Source organism: Microtus ochrogaster, assembly GCF_000317375.1.
Source record: "Microtus ochrogaster isolate Prairie Vole_2 chromosome 6 unlocalized genomic scaffold, MicOch1.0 chr6_random_2, whole genome shotgun sequence".
Classification (NCBI taxonomy): domain Eukaryota; kingdom Metazoa; phylum Chordata; class Mammalia; order Rodentia; family Cricetidae; genus Microtus; species Microtus ochrogaster.
This window is the reverse complement of record NW_004949095.1, coordinates 11,921,030-11,939,330: the sequence shown is the minus strand read 5'-3', so window position 1 is coordinate 11,939,330 and position 18,301 is coordinate 11,921,030. Positions and strand designations below refer to the sequence as shown.

Below are 18,301 nucleotides of genomic sequence, written 5' to 3'. Positions count from 1 at the left end.
CAGAGCTACACCAGAGAAACCCCCTCTCTCTCTCTCTCTCTCTCTCTCTCTCTCTCTCTCTCTCTCTCTCTCTCTCTCTCAAAAAAAGGCCACCTTTTCAAGAAAGTGTATGATGCTCTCTGCTGGTTTATGGTCTGAAGTATATTTGGGGGAAATGTGAATTTTATAATTTTCTATATCTATCACATTTTGTCATTGAAAAAATACATTATATGAACACTTCAGTAGTTTCCATGTGCTCCTAAGGTCAATTAGCATGTGACTTTGTATCCTGACAGCTACTTTGGAATAAGAAATCTAGTCTTGTGTATGCGTGAATAAGTCTACATTTGATTATTAGTAATATATCTAAGGCATTTATATGAGTAAAACATAATTTGGGTTAGGGCTATTTAACATTCAATTTAGCTGCCTTCAGTGTTGCTTCTGTGGGCCAAATGTGGTAGTGATTCTGTGCCAGCTGTAACAGTTTTCCATGGAAAAAACCATACATCCTTTTGAGACGTGTTCTGTTGGAAGCTTCCATTTGAAATGTAGAACTTTTTTTTGTATTTACACATTTTAGGTTTATTTCTGTTGTGACTTTTATGTAGGCTTCTTTTTAGAAAATGTATGTTTGTAAGTATATGTATAAGCTTGAGTGAGTTTATGTGCACCACTTGATTGCAGGAGTCCCCAGAGGCCGGGAAAAGATGGTGGGTAATCTAGAACTGTATTGTTGTGGGGCACCAGGAACTGAATCTGGGTCCTCTGTAAATGCAGTAAGCATACTGAGGCATCTCTCTAGCCAGTACAGGCTTTTCAAATAAATAGCTTAACTTGTGCAGTAGTTATCTAATATTAAAATTATTGTGAATTTTGAGTGTTCCACAGAGTTAAGTACAACTGATATCTAGTTTCAAGATTTATTAAAGAATTCTTGTTAAGTAATGTTTTTGACAGATCTCTATTAGAGACAATCCATAGTATCTCAAAGTGATACTTTGAGATATAATCTGAAACCACCCCAAGCCTTTTTTTTCCTGAATAGCTGAGTGAATCATCCAAAAACAAGCATAAAGCAGTACACATAGTAAAATAACAAGATCTAGGGACTATGAAGCGAAAAAGAAAATATGGATAGTGCATAATAACTAATGTTTCTTATAGCATTTGCCACAATCCTTATGCAGTAGAATGGTTTGGTATGTGAGGTAAGGGTGTGTTCCTTACTTGGTTCCAGAAGTTGCTCTTGTTCTTGAATCTAATTTTAAGAGGTTGATTATATTGTAGGAAAGAGATTTTCTACCTTTGCATTGCTAGGTTAAATACTCAGGATAAGAACCTGTGGGTCCTTGTATATGCTGGGAAAGTCATACTCCTTAGAACGTGATTGCACAGTAATATTAACACCACCTGGGAATTTGTTTAAAATACAAACTTTTGCTTCTAGTATAAAGAGCACTACCTGAGTAGTATGTGCTTTATATTCAAAGCAGGTTCTTTTTTCCTGACAATTTGTGCACTCCTAAGCGGAGAGTTTTTTTCTTCAGAACTTTAAGATAGTTATTGGCCTCTCCAAGCATTATAACTTAAGTAATTAGATACAGCATTTTTAGAGTACATTAGCACTGTGACTGATGGGGCTTTTGCAGCATACTTCGATTGTGATGTGTTGACTGCCTTTTCAGGTGCCCCTGCCCAACACTCTACCCCTCCCTAAGAGGGAGACTATACAACAGAGCTCCAGCCTAACTTCAGTTCCTCCTACTACTTTCAGCCTCACCTTCAAGGTATGTACAGTGTCCATCTCCAAGGCTCCTTAATCATTGCTTGCAAGGGGCGTAAAGTTCAGAATAATAGCACTGGCAAGGTCTATTGTGCTTGTGAATTTTTTCATTAAAATAGAATTACTGTTTGTGATTTGTACTTAAATACAAAGTACTAACTATGCTAAGAATGCTTTTTTTCTTCCTTATAAATCATGAATAAACTGAATGCAGGAATGATTTATGAAAAGGCTGTTAACAAAAGCATACTCGATAAGCAAAATTATGAGGTTTTGATGGAAGTACTAAAGATTGAACCTGGGACCTCAAATCCCAGCCATTTTCTTTCTTATTTAAACACAGTCTCACTAAGTAGCCCAGCCTGGCTTTTAACTTTGCCCTCCGTTTGCTTCAGTTTCTCAGTTAGTGAGGATTACAGGCTATCTATCCTGTGCCACAGTCTTAGCATTTGCCTTGTTTTTCTCACCGATTTTTATTGTTTTTGACATATGTTAATTGTTTTATGAGACAATTACTTGAGGTTATTTTAGAACTCTGATTCACCTTGGGGTGGGTTAGTAGTTAGGTGGAGAAAATACAGAATTTTTTAAAATGTCTTTTATTTATTGGTGTTCTTTTTGTTCCTAATCCTGACAAGTATGGTATTAGCCTCAAAAGGCAGGTTTTCCTGATTGGATTATAGTGAATCTTTGACATTACACAGGAGGGGGAAAAGCTAAGCTGTTTTAGTCGTGTTACCAGTGTTCATTTCTAGACTCTCTCTGCTCAACCTTAGGATCACTTTGTGGGAGTGTTAATAAAACTCTGAGACTCTGACATAGATGCCTGTTTGTTCCCCATTCTCACTGCTTACTGCTACTTCTTGTTGGCTCTTGCTGCTGATTTTCCACTCAGAGGACTATATCTGGGTTTATTACCTTGTTCTATAATTCAGATAATTATGATTATATTAATTAAATTTCATATAAGCAAATATGTCTTTATACTTATCTCTGAGTCAGTTAATTCTTTAGAATACTTATTGTGCTTTGCCTTGTACTCATTTTTAACATCCCACAGAGTTAAAATTAAATTAGCTTTACCTGTCATTTCTTTACTTTTTTTAAAAAAATATTTCTTGGGGGCTGGAGAGATGGCTCAGAGGTTAAGAGCATTGTCTGCTCTTCCAAAGGTTCTGAGTTCAATTCCCAGCAACCACATGGTGGCTCACAACCATCTGTAATGGGGTCTGGTGCCCTCTTCTGGCGTGCAGGCATATACACAGAATACTGTATGCATAATAAATAAATAAACGTTAAAAAATATTTCTTGGAAAAATACTTGTGGAAAGTTCTATATGGACATTATTATCAGTATGTAAAATAATTATACTTTTGGTAGCCTTGACTTTCCAAAGACAAACTGTTTTCTTGCTGTGTAAGAGGTGAAAGTAAGCCAAATATCTGTGTGGAGTCTAACCCATGCCATAGTATTTGCCTACAGCTGAAAAGACATAGTATTCTCCCCAAATTCCTGCCATACCAAAATGTCAGGTTACTGTTAGGATGGTCAACAAACTTAAGTTCCTTACAAGATGGTTAGTTTTACAGTTATTTTCAACAGGTTTTAATGAAGATCACAAGTTGACATATCATAGATATGTAGATTATTTTCTAAAAAATCTGAGTTAATAAAAAATTATGTCGTTAGACTTTTCTCTCATCACATTATATATATATATATATATATATATATATATATATATATATATATATATACACACACACACACACACACACACACACACACACACACATATCAACAAAGCCAGTCTTCTGTCAGAAGCTAGACAGAAACCTCAGTCGTCCCTTAAGGGATGGAGGTGATGCCATAAACCTGACTGTGGGTTCCATCATTCAGAACAACTAGTGAGAAATGCAACTAAAATACTATAGTCATATTCTGAGTAGGAGCTCAAATATAGGCAGTGTGGGAGCAGAGAGGTCTCTGGAGGTGCCATTCTAGGATTTAGGAAGGATCTCAGAATTGTAGGGTCGGGTCCAGGTTCCAGTACCATCCCACCCTCCATAGCTTTTATTTTAGAATAAAGTACACTTGAATTGATTGTGAGAAATGTGTGTCCTTAAACATAAAGGAGTTGTACAGTTTGAGTGTTTTATGATGACAGCATATGTGTCTTTTAAAGGTGATATGATAAAGTACATTAAAGGTACACCTTTAATCCCAGATCAGGCAGATCTCTGAGTTTGGGGCTAGCCTGGTCTACAGAGTGAGTTCCAGGACAGCCAGGGAATCACAGAGGAACTGTCAGGGGCAGGGAGGACACATTTAGAGATTGGCATTTTAAAGGCTAACATGTTAGTAGTATTAAAGATATTACTTAGGAAAACAACTTCTTACAAATCATCTTAGATATTATTGTGGGTTTGTTTTTTGTTTGTTTGTTTGTTTTTTTCAGCCCAAAATTTCCTCTGGCTCATAGCCCTGGTGGAGGGAATCTTCCTCTGCTCTCCAGTTCAGAATTCACTAGATACCTAAAATTATTCAACATTTGAACAATGGCTGGTCTAAATTGATATTTGCTGTAAGAGAAAATGAAATAGATGCTGTATCTGAAATTTTAATATTAAAAAGCTTAGGAAATGGGTATGGTGGCATTTGTGTACAGAGATAAAAGTAGTTCAGAGTCTTCCAGTACAAAATGCGTACTGTGCTACAGTAAAACAGTGGAAACAAATCAGAAAAGGATATGTATTAGTGAGTGTTTTTATATTATTTCAATTATAGATATATTGTCTTTAACTGTTAACCAAATTAATACTGCCTTTTGTCTTTATATTTTTAAATGGAGCTGGTAGAAAAATACAAGTTGCATATGTGGTATAATTGTTATCTGAAAGTTAGTGAACAATGCTGCTCAAACTTAAAGATGCAGTTCTGTCTTTTAATAAATGATAGTATGAGTAAACCAGGGTCACAAATACAAATTACTACAGACAGTATACACTAGCCTAAAATTTTGTCCTATTACATTGCCATCTGTATTTCAGAAGTATTGGTTTTAAAAGGAATGGAGAGAGAAAAGGTGTTTGTTTCACAAGGCCCTTTCTGACTTCCGTCCCATAGAGGAATCACATTCCTTCTATTATATTAGTAGGGATATTTGTGTTTGGATAAATTCTTTAGCTATAGTTCATTGTGCATTTCTTAAAGCTTTCAAGAAATTCCGTTTTAAACTAATAATAGCCCTTAGGGTGAGAGAGCAAGTAAAAAGCGTAAGCTCTCTGACACTATTTGAAATCTGTGTACTGGGATATAGAGGATGTGGTCTTTTGGGTTTTCTTTGGTTTTTTTGTTTGTTTGTTTGCTTTAACAGAAGACTCTTTTATTGCAGATGGAGTCTGCGCGTAAGGCATGGGAGAATTCTCCAAATCTAAGGGAAAAGGGATCTCCGGTCACTTCTGCAGCACCTCCGATTGTGAGTGGAGTCAGCAGTAGTGCCAGTGGACCAAGCACTGCTAATTACAACTCTTTTTCCAGTGCATCGATGCCTCAGATCCCTGTTGCTTCAGTCACTCCCACAGCATCATTATCAGGTAGAAGCTGTCATAGCTTTCCTTACATACCTATTTTGTGTGCTGCACGAAGGATTGAACATAGTTGTCAGGTGTACCCTAGACAAACACTATACCTCCCAACTGCACTCCCATTCCCTGAGCATTCTTTAGGAAATTCTTTAGGTCATTCTTTAGGAAAACTAGTCTCCTCTTGCCTCTTATTTGTCTCTCAGAATTTTAATGTGACTATTTTATTGATTGTTTATTAGAAAACATGTTGCTGCATCCTCCCTCGTTGATTAAAAGAGTACCTAAATTTTTTTAAGTTCACCTTTTTGTTGTCATTTTTACTATATCCAAATAATTTAAAACCCAGTTGACAAATATAAATTTCCATAGCTTTCCCCCAGTATATACCTGGTTTAATGGTGCTAATGGAGTGAGCTGCATCTTCTAATGGTGGGTTAGGTGGGTGTGTTTGTACTGTTCAAGTAGGACCTGGACTTAGGATGAGCTCCATCCTTCCTTGCAGTTCTGCACAGTTGCCAGCTTAGAGGTTTGTAGTTCTTAAAGAATGGCAAAGGGCCAGGTGGTAGTGGCACACGCCTTTAATCACAGCACTCAGGCAAAGGATTTCAGTGTGTTCGAGGCCAGCATAGTCTTCAGAATGAGTTACATAACAGCCAGGGCTGTTACACACAGAAAACCCTGTCTTGATAGCAAAACTAAGAATGGCAAATGTTTCCAAATGCTTGACTTCCAGGATAGCACATCCTTTTTACTTTTCCTAAATGCAACCATGCTGCTTCTGTTAAAAACAAAGTTTATTTCCCTGATGTTTCCACAGCAGTGGGAAATAGAATGTATAGCCTGTGTGGTATTGTTTTTCCATATTGTGCCACATAGTGTGCTAATTTTGAGATCTCCGCCACTAGTGTTTGGGCTGTCCTATACCTATTTTTTTTGTTGTTGTTTTGTTTTTTGAGACAGGGTTTCTCTGTAGCTTTAGAGGTTGTCCTGGAACTAGCTCTTGTAGACCAGGCTAGCCTCGAACTCACAAAGATTCACCTACCTCTGCCTCCCGAGTGCTGGGATTAAAGGCGTGCGCCACCACCGCCCGGCTCCTATACCTATTTTTATATTGTCTGTAATTGATGTATTTAGACAAACCCAATGTAGGCACACACCTGTGTTTTCAGCACTTGAGAGACTGAAGTAGGGAGGTTGGAAATTTGAGGCCAATCTAGGCAAGTGTGAAGGCACTGTCTTGAAAGAAAAGACCTCAGAGATGATTCCTGTATTGTAATGCTGCGCCAAACAATGCCCAATTGTATCATTTTCTTTCTTTAGAGCTTGTCCAGTCGTTCCTCACTATCCATTTGTCCACTAAGACATCTTAATAGACTAACTTGAATTCTCATATACTTTAGTGGAAATTAATATAAAACATACAACAAGATTGGGGTAGGATGTCTTTAATGTTCCCCAGTCTTTATTTGGAATCCTTTCTCTAGGTCTAGCTACTCTGCTTGTTTAGTTGAACAAATAGTAACAAGGATAAAAGTCTGTCCATACTTTGTGGAGAAATGATTGGGTTTTTTGATGTTAGGGTTTTTTTGTTTGTTTGGGGGGGGTTGTTGGTTTTCTGTGTGCCTGTGTCTGTCCTCTCCTTTTCAAGGCAAGGTCTCTTGTATTCTTGACTGGCCTGTAACTGACTCTCTTGTAAATGAGAGTATGAGTCTGCCTCCACCTCCTGAGTTTAGAGCTCACAGGAACTCTGTGCTAGAATTACAGGTACATGCCACCATGACTGGTTCATGGAGTGCTGGGGATACGGTGCATGCTAGGCAAGCACCTCTATCAACTCTATCAACTCAACTCCATTGCCAGCCCCTGAGACACTCCAGTCCTCTCAAATAGTGTTGGTTTGTGGTTGCTGGAATACTTAATGTCCATAGGACTCATAGACCCAGAAACATAAGTATGAAGAATAAACATGCTGTATTTTCTCCCTTCTTCAAATACAGGAGCCGGTACTTACACTACCTCTTCTTTGAGTACAAAATCTACAACCACATCAGATCCTCCTAATATCTGTAAAGTAAAACCCCAACAACTGCAGACAAGCAGCCTACCTTCTGCAAGTCATTTTTCACAGTTAAGCTGTATGCCTTCCCTTATTGCCCAGCAGCAGCAGAGTCCACAAGTTTATGTGTCTCAGTCGGCAGCAGGTAATATTTCTAGGTTTGGTTACAGGAATTTAGAAAATAAAGACATGTGCTTTTTTTCTTCATAACCCTTTCAAGCTTGTGGGGTTTTTTGTTTGTTTGTTTGTTTGTTTTTGTTTTGCTTTTCAGATGTGTCCTTTTGTACATCTGAATCCTATTCCTCATAACAACAAGAATTCTAGAACTTTTAGAATGGATATATCTGTGTCTTTCTCCACATTTGAATCCTATTCCTCATAACAAGAACTCTGGAACTTTTAGAAAGGATATATATGTGTGTGTCTCCACTTTTGCCCTGTACATTTATGATAAATTAGTCATATATTAGTCTTATACTTTGCAAAATAATTTGTGCATGTCTATTTCACCAAAATCACCAAACTCTCTTAAAAAGTTCTTGGTAAAGAGAACGTTAAGAACAGCAAAATTAGGGGGCTGGAGAAATGGCTCAGTGGTTAAGAGCACTGACTGCTTTTCCAGAGGACCCGGGTTCAATTCCCAGCACCCACATGGCAGCTCACAACTGTCTGAAGATCCAGTTGCAGGGGATCTGACACCTTCACACCAATGCATATAAAAAATAAAGTTAAATAAACCATAAAAAATATTTAAAAAAAGAAAAGAACAGCAAAATTGAAAATGTTGTTTTGGTGACTGTTACAGTGGTCATCAAAAATGCTTAAATTCACTGATTGTTTAAATTTTGAATAATAGAAAATGAAGGATTTTTAGTAGTTAGCATGTTGATATCTAAAGATATTGGATTACTAGTAATGCATAAAGCATATGAATTTTCAGTTCTTTCTTCCAAGATTTGTGTATTAATGTATATGAACTGTTTTATGGATAAGAATTTTGATTTGTCTGATAAGTTTAAGGGTGTTTCTTTGACTATTAGGTATAATAGCCACAAAAATAGTATGCATATTACTACACAAAAAACAGTAAATCGTAAAATTTGTATGTTTAAAATCTATATCAAACATTTTGATTATTATTAAATACTAATTTTTAAAAAATATGTTACATATTGTCATTTTTTTAAAATTAGAGTGGCTTTGCTAGTTCAGTGGTTAGGTCCAATTTTTGTGTGAAATGCTTCCAGTACGCAGCCAATTGAGAACGTGTGGGTATCTTATTTTACATGACCCGGTAGTACCAGTTTTACAGTGTTAAGTGTCATGCACTTCTCTCTAGAAGTTCTATGTCTTTTTACATTGTACTTTTTCTGTAACTGTTCAGTTTCAGAGGGCTTACAATTGAAATCAGCTACAAAATCTTTTTTGTTGCTATCAGCAATTTGGTTTACTACTTGAAAAATTCTGAAATTTAGACAATACTGTTCTTTTTGTTTTGTTTTGTTTGTTTGTTTTCCCCTGATGGTCTGTAGCTCAAATCCCAGCCTTCTACATGGACACAAGTCATTTATTTAATACCCAGCATGCACGATTGGCTCCACCATCCCTGGCTCAGCAGCAGGGCTTCCAACCAGGCCTCTCTCAGGTAAACATTTTAATCCTGTATTTCTTGACACTTCTGTGGTTGTAGCAGTTTATTTTGGATTCTTAGTAATAATACATTTACTTAACAATTCCACTTTGGATTATCTTGTGGATAGGCTGTTAGCAAAACTTGGAAAATATTTTAATTCCCCAAGTTACCAGAACTTAATAGTTACCAGTATGCAGTAAGTCATAGGTTAAAAAAAAACTGGTTTTAAAGGGGAGTTGATATATACCATAAGTGTTTTATTTTTTATGTCTGAAGTTTTGTTGTTTTTATTTTCCCAGTCTTGTGATTTCATGTATGAAGTTTGCGCCTGTTTTATATGCACTGGTTTTGTTGTTATTGCAGCCAACGTCAGTTCAACAGATTCCAATTCCTATCTATGCCCCACTGCAAGGGCAGCATCAAGCCCCGCTGAGTTTGGGAGCTGGACCTGCAGTTTCCCAGGCTCAGGAATTATTCAGTTCTTCAATTCAGCCATATAGGTAACGTACCTTAAAATTTGTTATATTTTTTATATTATAATTGATGGATTATGTAGTATCTAGTGCTAATTCCTTTTTCCCCCCAAACCCTAGGGTACCATGTTATAAAATAAATAATTAAGCATGTTCATTATATGTTACAACCCTGTCTTTGGTGATTTCAGCTAGGCCTTATTTTCGTTTGTTTTGTACATGGTTCAGATAGAGTTTTCATAACCTGTGGGCAGCTGTCTTGAGCTACTCTTATCTAGGCATGGTGACTCACACTGGTCTTAAAGACCGTGTGTGTGTGAGTGTCTGTGTCATCATATATATGCATCAAAGAGAAAACTAAGTTAGCTCTCAGTTTTGTAGTGAACATGTAAAACTTGAATCATTATCATAATTAAGAGGTGAAATGTAAACTGTTGTTGCTAAGAGTAGGCTTTTGTATGAAGTTCTGGTGTGTGCAGAACTATAATCTTGAAACAGGTGGCCACAGGCATTGTCTTCTCTACTTCGTTACTAATTAGAAAGGAGAATACTTGGTCATTTGAGAATCTTGTTCTTAAGCTTTTCAAATTCTAAATAAAATTTATGAATAACATGACCTCCCATACATAGATCGCAGCCAGCTTTTATGCAAAGCAGTCTGTCGCAGCCTTCTGTGGTCCTTTCTGGTACGGCTATCCACAACTTCCCAGCTGTCCAGCACCAGGAGCTTGCCAAGGCACAATCAGGTCTTGCCTTTCAGCAGACTTCAAATACTCAGCCTATCCCTATACTGTATGAGCATCAGCTGGGGCAGGCATCAGGACTAGGAAGTTCTCAGCTGATAGACACACATCTTCTTCAGGTAAGGAGTGCTTGCTTACTCATGGTGTTCTTAATGGGCTTTTGTTTATTTAATTCAGATTCTTTTAAGCACATAAAAATCTTTTTCTGGCCGGGCGATGGTGGCGCACGCCTTTAATCCCAGCACTCGGGAGGCAGAGGCAGGCGGATCTCTGTGAGTTCGAGACCAGCCTGGTCTACAGAGCTAGTTCCAGGACAGGCTCCAAAGCCACAGAGAAACCCTGTCTCGAAAAACCAAAAAAAAAAAAAAAAAAAAAAATCTTTTTCTGTTGGTTTGGGGTTTCTTTCTCTGTATCCCTGGCCATCCTGAAACTCACTCTGTGTACCACGCTGGCCTCAAACTCAAGAGAACTGCCTGCTTCTGCCTCCCAAGCAATGGGACTGAAGGCGTGCACCACCACATCCAGCTAAGATCTTCCCTTTTAGAGTGATCATGTTGATACAGATTGCATGGGAACTTCTCTCTCAGTTCTTCTTCTGTTTTCTTGTATATTTTTCTAGGCAAGAGCCAATCTTACCCAGGCCTCAAATCTTTATTCTGGACAAGTACAGCAGCCTGGTCAGACAAATTTCTATAACACTGCCCAATCACCAAGTGCTCTCCAGCAGGTAAACTATGGCATGGTAAATTTCCTCAATTTTTTTATATTATTCTTTGTATTGCTTTTGTTATTTTTTGGAAATTTTTATTGAACCAAGATAGTAGAAGTGGTTTTCAAACTTCACTGGAATGTTCTGGGGGTTCCATTAGAAGTGGACAGTGTTTCTTCATTCAGTCCTGTAACAACCAGCTCTTAACTACACCTCCGCCTCTAATTCTAGTTGCACTTTTACATCTTTTTTTTTTAACTGAGATTCCATGTAATAGTTTATAAGAGAAAATCCATTAATATGAAAGTTTGAAAACCATTTTTTCAAGAATATAAGTGATACACCTATTAGTGTTAGAGGTGAGAGGTTAATATAATACTATGGCACTATAAAGAGTGTTAATAAGGGTAGCACCTTAACTGTATGGATACAATTAGATTTTCAATGGGAAGTGAATATCCTCTTCTGACATTATTAAACATGACACAAGGCTAGAGAAGTGTGAGTCGTTAATCCTTTGGTTTGCCATTGTTATGAATGATATTCATAATAGCTTACAAACAAAAGCTTTTTTTTATGAAAACTAAAAAGTTCTTTTTATTAAGAACACTCATTTGACCAAACCTGCAAATAATATGGCAGTTTTGGTGGTGGAAACTTTTGCTACTTAAATTGTATATTGTTTATTTGACGTGTGCTCTGTGAGTATCTTCAGAGTTAGTCATCGTTTCATTTAATGTAGTTTTTCACTACAGCTAGCATATACAGCTCTGTAATCTCGATGTTCATTTGATGATGAAATCACCAAACACCGCATTTCTTAAGACTGGTTTCTGTTGTTGAGCAGTGTATTGCCATATATTGTCACCAGACCTCTAATACAAGAATGGAGATAGGGCTGTGTGTGGTTATTCATACCTTTAATCCCCACACTTGGAAGACAGAGGCATCTCTGTGAGTTCAAGGCCAGCCAGGATTACATAGTGAGATCTTATCTTAAAGAGGACAAAGAAAATAGAGATACTTAACTAAAGATGTTGATGAATATTTGATGAAAATATTTTTATATTATTAAAAGTATTTAAAGATCTATGTGTATACATATATATTTATGTATACACACATAGTAATTGTAAGCAAATGATCACAGTTTCTGTTTGCTTCTTTTTGTAGGTTACAGTACCTTTACCAGCCTCTCAGCTTTCCTTGACTAATTTTGGATCTACGGGACAGCCTCTCATTGCTTTGCCTCAGACTCTTCAGCCCCAATTACAGCACACAACACCACAAGCACAGGCTCAGAGCCTGAGCCGTCCTGCACAAGTAAGCCAGCCTTTCAGAGGACTAATCCCTGCTGGAACACAGCATAGTATGATGGCAACTACAGGAAAGGTAAGTGATAATTTGGTTAGTGTATATAAGGATTTGCTGCTTGTAGGTATTTGGAGATAAGAGATGTGTATGTTGTTGTGTTGTCTATGAAGATAAAATGCATGTACGCCATGGCATACACAAAAACATAGGTGTGCGCACACAATAAAACAGATGTAACTGTAAAAGGGCATAAGATGACTCATTGGGTAAAGTCCCCCGTTGCCAAGGCTTAAGACCTCAGTTCAATCCCAGGGACTCATGGCTGAAGGAGAGAACTGATAACTCACAAAATGTCCTGACCTCCATGTTCAAGGTGAGGAAGTGTGCACACACTGAATAAATAATATAATGTATAATATTGATAGAACATCAGTTTTTACAACTCAGAAAACCTCACGTGCATGTGTGTTTGTGTTTTTCTTTCATTATTTGCTTCTTCCCTGTTTTTGTCTAATAAAGAACTCAGAATTTTTTATAGAAATGTTAGTATTATGTCTTGCTTGACTTTGAATTTTGAAACCAGTTGTGGGATTTTATAGTTTAGCCATCACATATAGGATGCTAAATACAACACTTACAGGATTAAAGGAATGATACCTTTATTTTGTGTGTTTTCTCAGATGTCTGAAATGGAACTAAAAGCCTTTGGAAGTGGCATTGATATCAAACCGGGGACACCTCCAATTGGTGGTCGGAGCACCACGCCAACATCTAGTCCGTTCCGGTAAGGTGGACATGTAAATTTGCTTAGGAAATTGAAAGATAATTGAAAAATTTTTTGAGAATTCAGTTATCACCTAATGTATTATCAGTCCCATGTTAAGCAGAAGTGAACAAGACAATTATTTTGTTAATTTTATCTACAATGTTAAGCCTGTATTTTGTGGAAGATCCTTTAATATAAGTAACAACTCCATCTCACCTTGGCTTTTCTTAATAGTGCTACCATTGAGCTTTGTTTGTTTCAATTAACAACTAAATGTGATGGAAATACAAAAGAAAATGTCTTTGAAATTCTAACAGCATTACTTGGCACTGCTCTACTGACAAGTGACTTCTTTTCCAAGGGCTACTTCAACAAGTCCAAACAGCCAGTCTAGCAAAATGAACAGCATTGTTTATCAGAAGCAGTTCCAGTCAGCCCCTGCCACAGTGAGAATGACACAGCCATTTCCTGCACAGTTTGCACCCCAGGTAGGCAGATCCAAGGGAGAATGAGCCTAGTGTTGTAAAGTGGTGGCTAATCTTACTAAGGTTGTGTTTTTATAATCATAACATAGGTGACCCAGCTAAGATGTGCGCCTTTGAATGAAAACTTGTCTGGTTTAACAGTGAATGTGTACTGCTCAGCTGTATTCATTTATTTTTATGAATAGGCAGAGGCAGTAGTTGTTTAGTTTTAAAGCAGGCAGTAGCAATACTCAAGATTCCCCACACAGCTCTGACAGTTTGAGTCCTATTCCTTTTGTCTTTTTTGAAGAAGTTTTCAGTGAAGGGTCCCAGTGCTTAAGTTTTCCTGGCCTAACATGGATTTTTGTTTTTATGCTATCTGTGTAGTTGAAGTAAGATTTTTCTGAATGTTTTAAGTTAATGATTGAAGACTAAGAATGATAACTTGGGCTAGAATTGGTTAGGAAACACATTTGTCGAGTTACTATTATTTTGCCTTCAGATTATGTTTAGATTAGAAGTGTGCTTTTCTACAGTTGTTCCATTAAACACTCCATGGTCCTAATTATTTATAGCTTTCTGTCTCCCCCATAGAATATGCAGCTGAAGTGCCATAGCATGCTTTGCCTAATTTTTCCTGTTAAACTTTATAAGCATGGCCTGTTTGTTCTTTGTCCTTATTAATGGAATGGCACGATCCAAAAACTTTGACTGGCAGAATGGGCACAGATTTACTCTGGGATAAGCCAACCTAGTCTGGTTGGCTTTTTTTTTTAACAGTTCAATGTTGTATGTTTTGTTTTTTTCACTCAGATTCTCTCTCAGCCTAACCTGGTCCCTCCATTGGTAAGAGCCCCACATACTAACACCTTCCCAGCGCCTGTACAGAGGCCACCAATGGCACTGGCCAGTCAGATGCCTCCTCCGCTGACCACAGGCCTCATGAGCCATGCTCGTTTGCCACATGTAGCCAGGGGTCCTTGTGGATCACTATCTGGAGTCAGAGGTAATCAGGCCCAGGCTGCGTTGAAGGCTGAACAAGATATGAAGGTTAGTACAGTGTTAACAGCCACCAGAGCAAGAATCTGTCTCTGAACCATGTCTTAAAATGCCTCTGGATTCATAACCATATATCCAGGCATTCATTGTCTGTATCAGACTTAACCAAGCTAACTACTGTTATTTGTGTGCCCCTCCCCATTTTTTTCTCCCTTCCATCCTTACCTTTTCCTCCTTTTATGAACCTCCCTTTGCCACTATAGTCAGAAATCAAATTAACATTTAAACTATCCAAATGTATTGCTTATGAATGAAATACGTGTTTGAGGGAGATCTGAGTTTGGATGCAGTATTTTTAAGTATTAAAAAATGTAATATGGATTGTTTATTATAGGTTACCCCGTTTTATTTCTTTTCCTTTTTTTCCCTTTCCCTCCCTGGCCTCCCCTCCCCCACCCAAGTATAATACATAATCATGGTTTTGGTGAACTCTGAAATGGGTAAGACGTGTTAGCTATCTTAATTTTTATTTCACATGGTATTTGAGTAATTTTCATCTCAAAACTGGTTTCCACATCTTTTTTTTTTTTTTTTTTTTGCCTCCCACCTGAGGTGGCTATGTTCCAGAATGCAGTTAGTTATAGATGAGGGACTCAGAAAAGCACTTTGGGATCCTTCATGATAAAAGGCACAAATAAACTTGGGTTTGTTGAGGCCATTAGGAGTCTGTGTGGGGACAGTTCTCAGCATAAATTTTACCCATCTGCTTGTATAACCAGTTAGAGTTTGTTTCTGTAATTACTTTAGGTTGACTTTAAGAAATTGAAGATTAAACTTGTTTAATCACTACATGGATTAGACTAGAATAGAGAAAAGATTAGTGCTTACAAGAGTGAAATGTGCATAGTGATGCTTTACTCTGAATTAGAAACATGTTTGTGATAATACTAATTAAAGAATTTGGCTCATTAAGTTTCTTGGTTGATATCCTTTGTGTTTCTAATGCTGAGTAATGAAATTCAAAGACTACCCTCTAGGAGAACTATGGCATATCACTTAGCTTTACTAGGCTTTGGGCCTACGGTTTCCATCTGTTTGTTACTACTAAAAGCACTAGCACCCAAAGCTTTTGCAGATTGTGTAGCCTTCTGCTCCTGGCTACTTCCCACTTAATTTTAAAACATTTCTCATGTTAGAAATGCCATTAGAGCTTAATATTATTAGTGGGATGGGAGTATACAAATTTCTTAAATTGTTTTTAGATCTTTAGATAGTATAGGTTGATTACCTGTAGAACATGAAGGAGTTTTTGTTGTTGTTTTGTTATATGCAAGAGGGGTAGAAAGCTAAGTTTTAATTGTATATATTACAGTACTATAATTTACAGATTAACGTAAGTATATTCTTTGGGGCACGTAGTCAATGAAACTAAGATTATTTACCAGCTCAGAGTGTGGTAGGAGCTATCAGAACTTAGTGATCAGTGAAGTTGTAGTTACTAATTTCTGATGCTCTTCCCCTGCAGAAGAGAGCTGTGGGAAGAGGACTCAGCCACAAGACATTTGGTCCTAGGTGTTGGTAATGCCACAATATAAGTGCTTCCTTTTCATTTTATTGTAGACCACATATTGATAACTAGAAGTTTTAAGTGTTACATTACATGTATGTTTTCAGATTTGCAAGCAGCCTCCCTGAATAAAGTTTAGTATCAATGAGCTGCCACCCCCCCCCAAAAAAAAACAATAGGAACCCGCAGCAATGTGTATTTTATTGTTTATAAGAGGGCAGATGCTAGAAAGATGGTGGGAGGTGGTCTTCAGGAATTTTTTTTAAAAAATCACATAGAAGATAGGAAGAAGCCTATGCATTAAAAACTGAAAGATCAATGGGGCCAAACCAACTTAGGGAAAAAATGATTTTTGTGACTGGTACAAAAATTTGAATTGAGATTGATTTGACAGGCTTTGGTAATGTTAGGTGATGTTGCAGTATTTTCAGTTCTTATTTTCTTATTTTTTAAGGCAAAACAGAGAGCAGAGGTTCTTCAGTCCACGCAACGGTTCTTCTCTGAACAGCAACAGAGCAAACAGATAGGAGGCAAAGCCCAGAAAGTGGACAATGATTCAAGTAAACCTGAAACACTGACTGACCCACCTGGTGCCTGTCAGGAAAAAGTTGAAGAAAAGCCACCCCCTGCACCCACCATAACCACCAAGCCTGTCAGAACTGGACCAATCAAACCTCAGGCGATCAAAACCGAAGAAACAAAATCTTAAAAGCTTTGGTTTATTGTGGGGTATTGTGGGTGGGTGGGTAGGGAAAATGAAGTCAAAAAAAGCCAGCAGCCACGGCGGTAAAATGGTCTGTGATACTATCCTGTGATGAGCTTGAAGATGCACAAGGGGCATAGAGCATTTTACGCTGATAGAGCTGCTACACCAATTAAGATGAGGCTTTACAGGCTTGCACCTACTTTGTAACATTTGTTTGGTTGACAGGCATCTCCAGTCAGTTTATATACAAGTATGTGCACACATCTATAAGTGCATACAGTTAGATCTAAGGAGCTTTATGATTAAATGAAAAACCAGAAATAGGAGGAAATGGTAGCCCAGAGTGGCTCAGTTGGGCACTGGGTGGTCCCATTGATATATCAGCTGTGGTTCTATTCCTCCCTTGTGTTCTTTGGATGTGTCTATGGCATTTCTAGGCTTGAAAGTAAAATGATGCTAACTGGTGCTGGATAGAGGAGCCTTATTTTTTATTACGGCAGCTTGTTATTTTTGTAACATGGTAATTTGGTTGAACACAATAAAGTACAGAGGTAACTGATCTCCCCTTCTTCCTGGATGAGTGAGAAGACGATTAAATATTGATGTCAGCATCCTTGAGTATATTCAAATGAGCAACATTTGGCTTCTGCTTCTATTTAAAATGATGCTGTGTTTTGATTGTGGTCCGAAGCTTTGAAGCACTACTTGGCATCTCCTTCCTTCTTTGGAGGTCTCACCATTCAAACATAACACATTTGATAAAGTGTTTGTAAGGTGAGGTCTTGCTTGTCTCCACTAGGTCATTTTCATATGAATCCAGTGGTTATAGAGTTTTGTTTTAGGGGTAATCTTTTTTTTTCTTTTTTAATAACGGTTTTTAGCTGATGTTCATGGAAAGAATGAATCATTAGAACTGTGCCACTAGTGAAACAAAATTGTATCTAAGAGTGTGTTTCTTTACAGAGCTGTGTCATACCATCCTTTGGGCCCTCTGCTGGGAAAGTAGAATCAAGTCTAAATCCTGCCTTTTCCATTGTATCCTCCAGTACTGTAGATGTAGGACAGCACTGTATCATACCTCTGTGAGTGTAAAATAGCTTGTCCCTGCTTTATGATACACAGTAGTGACCGTGCTTTATCAGAGCTGTTTTTAATGATGTTGCTCAGAATGTTTTCTTTCCAGATGATGATTGAGAAGCTAATTTAAAAAAAAAATGGTGCCAGGTATCACAAAAGTAACAGAACTGTGCCGTTTTCTGGGATTTTGTTTTTACTTTTTTTTTTTTTTTAAATGGAGTGCTGGATGTCTCTACAATTTTGTTCAAATGACTGCAGAACCTGGAAAAGCTGTTGCTGCTATTGATGCATAACATACTGCTATTATTGGTCTTTTTATATAAGTATAAATATATATATATACTATATATAATTTGAATTTTTGGAAACTTTAGCTGTGCTGTCAACTTTGGAAAAAAGTATCCCAGTTTACCGTGTTGAGTTGGCATTGTACAGAAA

General features: G+C 37.5%; 1 protein-coding gene across 11 annotated transcripts in view; it reads left to right on the top strand.

Annotated features, from left to right (window-relative positions):
* The window catches only part of Prrc2c (proline rich coiled-coil 2C), a 74,858-nt gene extending 56,659 nt beyond the window's left edge, over positions 1-18,199 (top strand). For 6 of the 11 annotated variants that reach the window (XM_013352511.2, XM_013352507.2, XM_013352508.2 and 3 more), the window contains exons 24-35: positions 1,671-1,772; positions 5,164-5,365; positions 7,354-7,557; positions 8,945-9,057; positions 9,409-9,545; positions 10,149-10,380; positions 10,881-11,003; positions 12,144-12,362; positions 12,965-13,068; positions 13,412-13,538; positions 14,328-14,564; positions 16,535-18,199. In XM_013352511.2, the coding sequence (XP_013207965.1) occupies positions 1,671-1,772; positions 5,164-5,365; positions 7,354-7,557; positions 8,945-9,057; positions 9,409-9,545; positions 10,149-10,380; positions 10,881-11,003; positions 12,144-12,362; positions 12,965-13,068; positions 13,412-13,538; positions 14,328-14,564; positions 16,535-16,789 (2,055 nt within the window). In that variant the 3' untranslated portion in view covers positions 16,790-18,199. Of the gene's footprint in view, positions 1-1,670; positions 1,773-5,163; positions 5,366-7,353; positions 7,558-8,944; positions 9,058-9,408; positions 9,546-10,148; positions 10,381-10,880; positions 11,004-12,143; positions 12,363-12,964; positions 13,069-13,411; positions 13,539-14,327; positions 14,565-16,038; positions 16,092-16,534 lie in introns of all 11 variants that reach the window. The other 5 variants (XM_013352510.2, XM_005363970.3, XM_013352512.2 and 2 more) reach the window with 4 other exon arrangements.
* The last annotated feature ends 102 nt before the right edge of the window (positions 18,200-18,301 follow it).